The following is an 11,774-nucleotide window of genomic DNA, read 5'->3' as shown; positions in this document are numbered from 1 at the left end:
TCAATTTTGTCTAAAAATTTCATTTAATAGCGGTTTTTTTTAAAGGTGAAAACTAGATGATGACTATTTAAAAACGAATGATGAAACGAATGAAATATTGGAGGAGTTTGGAAGCGATCCAATCAGAAATAAGCTACATTTGATCTGCCCCCGGGTGAGAGTTCAGCTAGCTCCCATGAAAGTGTGACAAAATGTTAGGATTAGAAGAGTAGACGAGGAAATAAGATGCTTTGTAAACCAAGGTGAACAACTCTCACTGTTAAAAACACAACAAACGTTTACACTTTATACCTTTAATCAGTGCAATCAACTTCAGATTTACTCTACGATAATCTTATGATATTGAGTCAACTGAATATGGACTAAAACGAAAAAATTAAGACTAATACCAAATTATATTTTAGTCAAAAGACTATTAGTAAAACAAAATTTAAATTTTCTGTCTGGAGTCCACTTTCCTAAACTTTGATCGGTCATCTCAGCTGTGAAATAAGCTACATGCCTGCGTTTGTGCAAGATTAGCAGTTCCACATTGTAAAAAATATTTACAACCTGAAGTTAAGTTATAAGTTATAGTGAATACAAATACAAACGATATTCAGTCCAGACAAGTAAACACAAACATACAAATTATATGCAATAACAGATCATTATGAGAGTGACATTAAAAGTAGTCACACTGAGTAAAAGAGCTATTCTTTTGCTACTTTTAATGAACTTGAACTCCCCCACCAGTTCTTACAATTTCAGCTCCTTCTGTAAATTATTCCAGGAAATGGGGGCAGTTTAATTAAAAGCCTTTTTTTCCTAATTAGAGACAAACATTTGTATAATATTGTGAGAGCGTAAGCTGTACTGGTTGTAGTTTTTACACATATACGCACACAGTTAAGGAGGAATGAGCAGAAACAGAGATTTATACATAAAAAATGTATAAATCGTGGCTCAAAGAGTTGGCAGTTCGTCTTGTAACCGGAAGGTTGCCGGTTCGAGCCCTGGCTCGGACAGTCTCGGTCGCTGTGTCCTTGGGCAAGACACTTCACCTACCGCCTACTGGTGATGGCCAGAGGGGCCGATGGCGCGATATGGCAGCCTCGCTTCTGTCAGTCTGCCCCAGGGCAGCTGTGGCTACAACTGTAGCTTGCCTCCACCAGTGTGTGAATGTGAGAGTGAATGAATAGTGGAATTGTAAAGCGCTTTGAGGGCCCCGAAAAGCACTATATAAATGCAATCCATTATTATTATTATTATTATTATTATTATTATTATTATTAAAAAAAACAATAAATGGGAAAGTCTGCTGGTGTACAGAGATGGCCACTTAGTAGCAGCGTACGGAGGACAGTAATGTACATGATTTCCACAGCTAGTAACAAATGTAAAGCACAAACACAGACAGTGTCCTATTCATAAAGAGAAGCAGTAAAGGCTAAAAAAAAGGTTGCAGAAAATTTCAATTTCAACTGATCTTAGGAAGCAAAGACAACAACAACTATAAATCAACAATTTTTCAAAAGTTACCAGTAAAATAGACCCGAACATGATAGGCTTGATTATCTATAATGAGCATTTTTTTTGTTTAATGTATCACAGTGAGGTGCTCTTTCAATGTAAGATGTAAAAATTTTGAAGATATAATTTGCAATGCTGTTGAATTATATCAGCCTACATTCATTCATTAAACCTTCACACTTGAGAGATCACTAAAAAGTAACACTGAGTCAGTTTAATAGTATAGGAAAGGGCTCAGAGGTCTCCTAACATTTGGTCTACCCTAATTGATAAAAATGAGTGGAACCCGAGTAAGTGTGAAAAAGGAAATTAGCTTAGACTTTATTTCTTGACAATATTTCTAGACATAAAGAAGAGGAGGTGAAACACATGCGGCTGTTTGTATTCATTTAAGGGCTGAAAATCTAATAACTCTTGCTGACCCGATCCATCACATATACTAGCAGAAACAAGCTCCAACCAATTATGTTAAATTAGGAATTATAACTCAATATTAAGCATTAACGATTAATTATAGATTACAGCAAATGCTTCTCTTTATTCTCGATGCAGTTATAGCTGTTTCATCTCACAAGATTTCCCTTTTATTTATTTTTGGGGGTAAAAACCTTTCAAGAAAGTTACGATGCTAGGATGATTTCAGTGGACAAGTGTGTGGTCTGTGACGTGATAAGGACTGGTGTGCACATTGTGCATGGACAGCTAATCACCAACCACGCTCAGCTGACAGGCTGATGCCGCCTTATGACGCTCTGCCTCCACTTTTTCTCTCAAGAGACTGTCTAATTACGCGTGATAGTGCGAAGGAAATATGCTGAATGACAACACATTATGGACCATGAATTACAGAATGTGTAAGCCCACTCAGGCTTATTTTACATCTGACACCATGGTGATTACATGTGATTAATTTGTTAAATGGAATAAAACAGCCACTTCTTCTTTGGCGGCAGAAAATGAAGCACATCAGGAGACTGCCGGCAGCATTTATGCTGCACCTCTGTGTTTTTATTTGTTCTTTTAAAGGTGTAAAATACACATACTGAGGCTTCTTGTTAATATTTAAGTCTGCAAATGTAGCTCTTGGTGTAGTAACAGAAGGCATTAGAAATACTAAAGTAGTTTCAGTCTCCTATAGTATTCCCAGAATCCCTTAGGTCCAAAATTAAAACCGGCCCTCAGTGGATTGAGGCTTGGCTCATATACATATAAAGGTCATGCGTGACTATTAATGAATATCTTTGTTCCTGTCTTTGTCTCTGGAGCTTGCTAATTGAACCAGCCTCTCTTTTCCTACATCCCTTGGATGTACTACATGACGACACAGGAAGAGGCATTTGACAAAAATGTGTCTTTTTTTCATCCAGTGCTGCTAACTGTGATGGTGCAGCTAAATGAGGCCTGTGATGAACGCCATGCCAGACAGAGGCGTCCAAGCCCACTACTTCCCCTTCTCTCACTGCCTGGTGCGCAGTGCAACGGCCAATCAACTGCTCACACAAAGGAGGAATTAGCATATTCCCTGGCACAAAATCGCTCCCTTAATTGCAGCTGCATTGAGTCCATGTTCTCCACACATCCTCTTCTTTCTCTCTCTCTCTCTCTCTCTGGTTATATATATTCTTTCCACTGGCCTCGTCACCAGCTTCTCAAAAAGTGTTTTGCCTTTTATTTGTGCGTAATTCTTTCACGTTTCACTTCGTTCCTCCTCCAATCATTCAGTCTTCATCAGACGGCTATTGTGTGAGCTCGGGGGGAGAACACAGAAGGAGAAGGATGGGGGCTGGGAATGTGTTTGGCATGCTGTACTATAGCAACAAGGTTGTCAGTCTCAAATGATGCTCTCATAATCAGCACATTGGAGCTGGGCTGCTGCATAGAATGACAATATCACCCTGATGCTATGTACATTGCTGTGGTCTCCCTTTTGGCTTGTCAATCTTTCTTTATCTCTCTCTGTTTGCGCTGCTCCTCACTGCTTTCCTTTCTGCACCAGCATTTTTGTCTGCTTCTTTTACACTCTCATCCTTGCACTGTTTTCTGAGATTTTTTTTTCGTGCAGCTTTCTTTTGTTTCTTGCTTTGTCTCCAGTGTAACATTTATTGTTGCTGTTTGCATTCCACCCTTGCTTGCCATCTCCTCTGTTTATCCATTTCCTCATCTACCTTTTGTTTAGATTTTCCTTTTGCAGATGTTTAATTTCAAAAACATCAAAAGGTTTCTTAATGCTAGTTATTTTTCTAAGGCGGGTCCTGCTAAAGCAGCATTTGACCACAAGTCATTATTGAGTAAGGTGAAGTTGTAAAACTTTAAAACCTCTCCAACTGGACAGATTAAAGTTGCATTAGGATGGTTAAGTTAGTATACACTATATATGGTAATTATTCTTAGGTGTGATGACTATGCAGTTTAGTACCCCAAGGAAGTTTTCTACAGTCACTTTTCAACTTCCATCCATCAATTTTCTTCTGCTTATCTAATTTAGGGTTGCAGGGGAGCTGGAGCCCATCCCTGCTGCAATATGGCAGGAGGCAAGGAAATCCTGTAGAGGTCAGCAATCTGATTTAGTGTTGGGACTAACGCGTTATTAAGTAACGCGTTACAGTAACTACCTTATTATTGTGGTAACGAGAAGGGTAACTAGTTATTATGCCAAAACCAGGAACGCGTTACTCGTTACTGGGATTTAAATAGGCTCATTATCCGTTACTTCGTGTGGTGGCTATCACGGAGCTTCCACAGATTCAATAACATTAGCAAGTGGTGGAGGCCAGCAGGTGGATGAAGGAAAAGGGAGGCAAGAGGAGAGACCCGAAGCGGCCGCTGGTCAGGTGAACTGAACTTCAGGTAAGAAGTTATGACCTGCAGTCCATCTGGGTCAGATATAAACCAAGTTTAGGTGGAGTTTATTTTCGTTATGCTGACTTTTTCGTACTGCGTGCTAGCTAGCATGACGGAGTTTCTATACAGCTGGGTGGGTGCTATGTTACTGATGTTGAACTTTATTTTGTTCATACGGTTAATTATTAGAGTTGCCAACCCTCCCGTAAAAAACAGAATCGTCTCGTATTTGGAGAAAATTCTCAATTCTTATTGAGGTGAAAAGAAACACAGTTTGTCCCGGACTTCAGCTACAATGGAAAAGACACAAAGCTGGATTTATTCTGTGTTTACGCTGCACAGCTGCCTCTTCTCCTCTCATTCTCTCCCTCCCTCTCCTGTTTCTACTTCAATCATGAAACTGATCAATGATCAGCTGATCGGCTTTTCTCTCTTGTTTATTTATCGCCCACTTTGCGCCAGAAAGAGGAAACCAGTGGATGTCGCGCTAAACAACAGCAGCATGTTTAAGCTTGATCAGCTGTTGTTAGAATTTATTTAATATTACTTTCTACTATCAGCTGATCTAATACGCTGATGTGCTTTTGGTGTTTTCCACATCTACAGACTGTAGTCAAAACACAAAGGGGTGCACAAAAAATGGCAGAAGCAAGTCTGCGGGAGAAAGCAAAGAGTCACCCAAAAAAAAAGAAAAAGGACAAAACCAAAAACGTTGTCCAAAATTCAGCAGCCGACCAGCAACGTAAGTAGCAAACAGCTTGGCTTTTATACTCAGGTGAAGAGCAACATTTAGGGTACAGCAGAGAGTAATTTGTGTCACAGCTGTAGTAAAACAACATTTGTGTCTTTTCAGGGGAATACCAAGCCAGATATGTGCAGGAGCACCATCTAGGAAATGGCGGCTTTGGAGCAGTGTTTGCTGGCTACAGGATAACAGATCATTTCCCAGTAAGTGTTCAGATGGTGGGAGTAAGACAGGCAGCAACGCAGATAACGGACAATATTATCAGCTGAGCATTAAAGGTGCTGTTTTACACCTTTAATGAAGTCATACTGAGGAAATGCTCACCAATGCTCTGTGTCTTTTAGGTAGCTATCAAACACATTCCCAAGGACAAAATCCCCATCCAAGTGACGGTAAGTGTGCAACACTTGAACTGTTTTTACATTCCTGGACTGAGTGCAGCGTTCACCTGTGAAACGTCTGTTCCTCATCATCCACTTTGTTGTAATATATCAGGATGAAAACGGGAAGGAAGTCTCAGTGGAACTGGCCATTTTGCTGAAGCTTGCAGCTGAAGCAGATGGATCAGTGGGAACGTCGGCTCCTGTGTCTCTGTTGGACTGGTTTGACTTTGGCACAGAGCTGATCCTGGTGCAGGAGAGACCTGTCCCCGCTGTGGACCTGTTTGAATACATAAGAGAAAATGGAGGATGTTTACCAGAAGAAAAGGCCAAGGTAAGTTGACTGGAAGAGCCTTAGACTGTACAGCATTCAATCAAAACACAGAGTATCAGAGAAGCATCAACCTATTGACTCATTACTGTCTTTTTCATCTTTTCCAGGTCATTCTGAAGCAACTGGTTGATGCAGCAAAGGACCTGGAGGAGAAACACATCTTTCACCGGGACATCAAGAGTGACAACATTCTGATTGAGACCGGCTCAAACGTGCCTCGAGTTCGTATCATTGACTTTGGACTGAGCTTCTTTGCTACGGAGAGATCGCGGTTCCGCTTCTTCTATGGTAACATATTCAGCTCCTGCTCTTCACAGATGTAGCAATTTGTGCCTTTTGTTTTAGAAGAAATTGTAATTGTGTCTGTTTATTAGGTACACCTATCCACAGCCCTCCTGAATGTTACTGGGGCAAAAAATACAGGCCTGGACCCACCACGGTGTGGCAAATGGGAGTGGTGCTGTACGAAGCGCTTCATGTGGGGGACTTTAATATCATGATGTTCATCGAAAACGAACTGAAATTCAACGAGCATCTGTCCCCACGTAAGAAAACATCACACTTCAAGATTCACTGATGGCTTGGATCACTGGAACTATCATCTTCATCTTTTCTCTCCTTTCTTTCTTTCTTTCTTTCTTTCTTTCCAGACTGCCGGAATTTCTTGGACGCGTGTTTAACCGATGTCCCGGAGAAGCGCCCAACGCTGGGGGACCTCCAGCGTCACCCCTGGCTCAGATAAGCCCATCTCTCATACACACACACACACACACACACACACACACACACACACACACACATTTCATATCTTATCATATGAGTGTGATAAATGACCTAACTTTCTTTTTTGTCTTTATTTCATTTTTTTTTTTGTTTTTTTTAACAGGAAAAGGTTTTTTGGGTTTTTTTGGCCGATTCTAAATTTTGCTATCCTGAAATTCCTGTAACCCCCCCCCCCCCCCCAGCCATCCCAGGAAAGGGGATCTCTCTTTGAATTGGCTTTCCCGAGGTTTCTTCCCATCATTCTGGCCCCCCGGGGAGTTTTTCCTTGTCTTCATAGAGAGCTTGGGCTGGGTCAGGAGCTTCATCAAAATTGGCCTTATTTGATTTGGTTAATGTAATAAAATATGTTGATGTAATCAAAATTAGTAAAAATCAAAAGATTTAACTTAAACTTCCATTAAAACTTGTTTAACTCAACTTTGCTGAGAATACTCTTTCATTACTAGGGCTAGGCCATATTATACCATCCATCCGCTTCCGCTTATCCTTTTCAGGGTCGCTGGAGCCTATCCCAGCTGTCATAGGGCAAAAGGCGGGGTACACCCTGGACAGGTCGCCAGTCTGTCGCAGGGCTAACACATAGGGACAGACAACCATTCACATTCACACCTAGTGGCAATTTGGATTATCCAATTAACCTATCCCCACAAGCTGCATATCTTTGGACGGTGGGAGGAAGCCGGAGTACCCGGAGAGAACCCACGCAAACACGGGGAGAACATGCAAACTCCACAGAGAAAGACCCCGGCCTGATGGTGGAATTGAACTCAGGACCTTCTTGCTGTGCGGCAACAGTGCTAACCACCGTGCCACCGTGCTGCCATATTATACCGTTCACGGTAATACCGGTATAATGTTAGGCAACGATAGGAAAATGAAATATCGCGATAGAATATGAGTAAAACGCGCATGTGCAGTGCCTTTGTTTTCATACGCACATGGCTGATTGTTGAGTGAAACAGATGAACCATTAGTTTGTAAAAATGGTGCAACTTCAGTGATGTGGAACTGGTTTGGTGTTTGTCCTCAGATACACGACAAAGCACATTTTTTTGCAGAACATGCAAGCGGCCGTCATTATTGTCGTATTTGTCGGACTAAAATGCTCTTAAATCTGGGAGTAATCTGGGTCCTAAACTCCGTAAACTTCAGGTCAAATGAACACTGCAGCATTACTGAGAGTTAAAAACTGTCTAAATTCTTTCGTCTTTAATAAAACGATCAGCATTGCTGCTTTACCAGGTGTAACTATGAAGTTTAACTTCCAGGCATCCATGAAAACAAAATTTATTACACTTAACGGAGTTAGAAGTTAGCAGGAAGCTAGCGGAAGTTAGCTCGCTAGTTTCGCTAGTTACCTAAGCATGATATTGCATGTTCTGACTGAGAGATTTCTGAAAAAATTCAAACGTACAGCTCTGCTATCACTTCCAACATAAATGAAGACAGGAAACTAAACAGCAGTGACGTTTGTAGGCTTACTGAAGTTAGGCTAGCTGGTATATAATGATGTGCTACATGATCGCTAGCGGCACAGCTACGTTAGCATAACATAAACAGTGAAGGTGGAGGACGGTGTGTTCACACCGAATGCGATGGACGCGAACAAAAATGCCCCAAACGCCCTTAATTTGATGCGTGCACATTCGCGCCTCAACGCGTGTCCAAGAAAAATCCATCGCGTGTGAAATATCATATTTTGACGTGCGTGAACCAGAAATGTGGGAGGAAGTTGTGCCAGACGGTATCTTTGCAAGATGGCAGCTGTCGAGCTAGCGCCTGAAGAGAGAGTCTCCCTCTGCTCTGGAGAGCAGAGCAGCGGCGTAAAAGACGTCCTCGCTGTACCTGGGTCCATCAGGTCCTCCAGAGGCGTGAGCAGTTTGGTGAGTTTCACCATTTGCTCCAGGAGCTGCGCCTGGATGACGGCCGATTCCAGCGATATCACTGTCTTTCACTCGGCCAGTTTGAGGACCTGCTTTCCCGCGTCGGTCCCAGAATCGCCCGCCTAGACACCAATTGCAGGCGCTCAATCCCACCTGCAGAGCGCCTGTCCGTCTGCCTGAGGTTAGTAAAAGTATTTAATACGGTAGTCCTTTATTGATACCTGTGCTAATATATGCTAAACCATCCATTCATATACTGCTAACATGGATGTGCTATGCTAACAGTGAATGCTCTCGGTGTTTACTGATAGCAAACTGTGGTACAGAGACGACTGTTTATAATATTTCTAGTCATACTCAAGGTCTCATCAAGTCCCGATTTAATTCGATTTATGCTGTTATCAGTGTTTGCAATGATATGGCTGTGGTGTCATATCAGTGTATGCGCTCGGTGTTTGCTGATATCAAACTGTAGCATTAGGACCAATGAGTTAACCTTTGTAGTGATACTCATTCCTTTTTATTTAGAACTGGTTTAATTCTGGGATAGTTGAATATTTGTATATAATCACCGCAGACTGTTTTAGATTATATCTAATATATATCATGTAATTATCCTTATAATTGCAAAATATTTTATGTAAGATTTATGTTTTGTAATTTGGAATTTTAATAATGTATTTTGTAACTGCAGTACACATAATACTCATTTAAATTGGTGTGTCCACGGTGAGCCAGATCATCCCCCAGGTAGCGACAGTCATCTGGGACTGTCTAGTGGACGATTTCCTGGCTGTGCCTTCACCTGGAGACTGGCGGTCCATCACAGAGGGATTCCAGGAGCGCTGGAACTTCCCTCTGTGCTGTGGAGCTGTGGATGGGAAGCACGCCCAAAGGAACCCCATATATCATATAGGAGACACACACATTGATATACACTAAATATTTATTCCATTTCTTTTTTTGTGGTACCCAAATTTATACACCTGCTTGATTTTGTTTAAACAATTATTGCACACTTTCTGTAAATCCAGTGAACTTCTTTTCACTTCTCAAATATCACTGTGTGTGTCTCCTGTATGATATTTAACTGACATTTTTTATTGTAACAACGATTTATACAGGAAAATGATGGCTATTAACAATGTTGCCCAAACTTTTGCATCCCACTGTATTAGTATATTTTGTCATTAGTATAATATGAAATAAATTCTACATGTGTAAGTCGTGTGCCAACATTTGCTGTGTAGTAGAACTGAGACATTAGTCATTGAAAAAATTTATTTGAAATAATATTAAAATTCTCAAACAGAAAAACATTAAACATAAATATATAAAATATAAGAATTTACAGAGAGACAGGAATAAAAAGGACCCAGCTGCTCTCCAGAGCAGGAACAAGGCTGAGGAGGAAATGCTCTATTGGAGACTGGTGTGGCCTCTTCAGGGACTCCAGGATGGCCAGCTCCACCACCGATGGACCGTCCTGGGACCCGTCCCTCATCTGCCTCGGAGCTGTCCTCCTCTGTGGGCCTGTAAAACAGCACAAAACACAAAGAAATGAGAAGACTGCTACTAGATTTTAATTTCAACATCGAAAAAAACAAACAGGATATAATCAGATTGGTTGTAGACATTTAGTAAAGGTGATCACAAGGCAATCCCACAGAGTAAAAAGCTATCAGTGCTTGCTGTATATCTGATGCTACAATTACATACCTGTGGTGCAGGAGCTCAGGGACTGGGGAGCCAGGAGAAGCAACAGGGGATGCTCTGCTGCAGAATCAGTTGGTTCTATCAATACAGTATTAAATGTTAACAGGTTGAATATAATAATCATAGAGTATGTACAGTGGTCCCTCTTTTATTGCAGCAGGGGTTCTCAGAATAACTAGCCCCTCGCCACGCACTTTATTCACTTTTTTCCCCACAGACATGAACATTGGTCACAGTTCTCACAATTGATTCTCAAAGTGCAAACCTTTGTAGATTGCAAAACGTAAAAGTATTATTATGCCGCGGTTTGTCTTCATCTGCCCGCCACTTTCGTGCGCCTTTTTCCCTCGCGGTGCAGGTGTGTATTTCCGAATGAGGGTCATAGTTATGGGTGTTTTTGTGCTGTTTTTTCTATTGGACATGATGGTTATCAAAACCAAACGTGATAAATTTGGCAAGTGCAGGAGACACGACACGGAGCAGATTTGTCAATCAGGCTGCAGAATGCAATGCTGTACTGTGCAATAAAAAATCAGCGAAAAAGCGAAGCAGTGACGGATGAACAGCGGGACCACTGTGTGCTGTTTATTAATAAACAATAAAATATATTCATAAATGACAACATGCATAAAAGCAGAACGGTATTTGTACGTCAGTGGGAAAATAGCGGTGGCTTGCTAGCTTTTGTGCGGTTTCCCCGGGTCAGTAACTTTCAAAAGAGAAATGAATGAACTTACCAGGTTGCCCGATCTCTTCACATATCTTCCTCCAAGCTCGGTCCTTTTTATTCCTGTCTCGGTACAGAAAGCAGCTGGTGTCGTACGGCTCCAGGTTGTTTGCTATGGCATTGATTAGCCTTCCCTCCATTGAAGAATGAAGGGCTTTGGCTGGATCTGCCCCTTTGACCTAGGTCACAGCCACGTCACCAGGCTCCTGATTGGTTGTCGCGGCGCAATTTGACGCTGGAGTTCAGATTTTTCCAACTCGAGCGGTAGACACGAAACGTGCACAAAATGCAACACAAAAACTCACGCGCGTGGTTTTATTCGCGAGTCAAACGCTCCAAACGCGCTAGACTGACGCGCGTTTCAGGCGTTTTGGCGACGCAAATCCGCTTCCGAATTTTCACGGGAGCCGCAATCGCATGTCATCGCGCTTTTCCATTGACTTTACATGTAAACCTGACGCTCTATTCGCGTCCATCGCGTTCGGTGTGAGCACACCGTAACACCTTTCCACTTATAAAAGTTAACGTTAAGGTTCCTGATAGTTAGAGACAAATGCAATCGCATGGCAGGATGCTGTAAACGGACCAAACTTCAGTCAGGAGAACAACTGAGATAATCCATCCACAATACAAGGTTAGTCATTAATATACTGCAACAACATGGGAATAGAGCAGCTGCCAGAGAATTCAACATTAATGAATCAATGGTACAGAAGTGGAGGAAGCAAGAAGAATGAGTTTAATAAAGTTTGATTTATCTGACTGCTTTGTTTCGCTTAATGTGCCTTATAATCCCGTGCACCTTATGGTCCGAAAAATACGTACTGCACACTGCAGTTTAATGTTGCAAAGC

General features: G+C 41.7%; 2 protein-coding genes across 3 annotated transcripts; one reads left to right on the top strand and one right to left on the bottom strand.

Moving 5' to 3' along the window:
- The first annotated feature begins 2,865 nt into the window (after window positions 1–2,865).
- LOC146686402 (serine/threonine-protein kinase pim-1-like) lies at window positions 2,866–6,770 on the top strand. 2 transcript variants are annotated; one of them, XM_085440548.1, is made up of 8 exons: window positions 2,866–4,062; window positions 4,960–5,095; window positions 5,207–5,301; window positions 5,443–5,490; window positions 5,594–5,812; window positions 5,920–6,100; window positions 6,187–6,357; window positions 6,463–6,770. In XM_085440548.1, exons 2-8 carry the CDS (start codon window positions 4,993–4,995, stop codon window positions 6,552–6,554), a joined length of 909 nt encoding a protein of 302 aa, XP_085296674.1. In that variant the 5' UTR covers window positions 2,866–4,062; window positions 4,960–4,992; the 3' UTR covers window positions 6,555–6,770. The 2 variants fall into 2 exon arrangements, with proteins under 2 accessions (XP_085296674.1, XP_085296673.1); XM_085440547.1 differs by having other exon boundaries at window positions 2,866–4,359.
- Window positions 6,771–9,745: 2,975 nt separating this feature from the next.
- LOC146686401 (uncharacterized) lies at window positions 9,746–11,078 on the bottom strand. The gene is made up of 3 exons (XM_085440549.1): window positions 10,932–11,078; window positions 10,198–10,272; window positions 9,746–10,011 (listed from the first exon to the last, which is right to left on the bottom strand). The coding sequence occupies exons 1-3, from the start codon at window positions 11,059–11,061 to the stop codon at window positions 9,827–9,829; spliced, it is 390 nt and encodes a 129-aa protein (XP_085296675.1). The 5' UTR covers window positions 11,062–11,078; the 3' UTR covers window positions 9,746–9,826.
- Between the last annotated feature and the right edge of the window lie 696 nt (window positions 11,079–11,774).

This window comes from Copadichromis virginalis, linkage group LG19, assembly GCF_057382275.1.
Source record: "Copadichromis virginalis isolate Kocher_CV1m ecotype Utaka linkage group LG19, C_Virginalis_male_GT1.1, whole genome shotgun sequence".
NCBI classification, from domain to species: domain Eukaryota; kingdom Metazoa; phylum Chordata; class Actinopteri; order Cichliformes; family Cichlidae; genus Copadichromis; species Copadichromis virginalis.
Note: the sequence above shows the minus strand (reverse complement) of the source record. Positions and strands in the feature narration are given on the sequence as shown.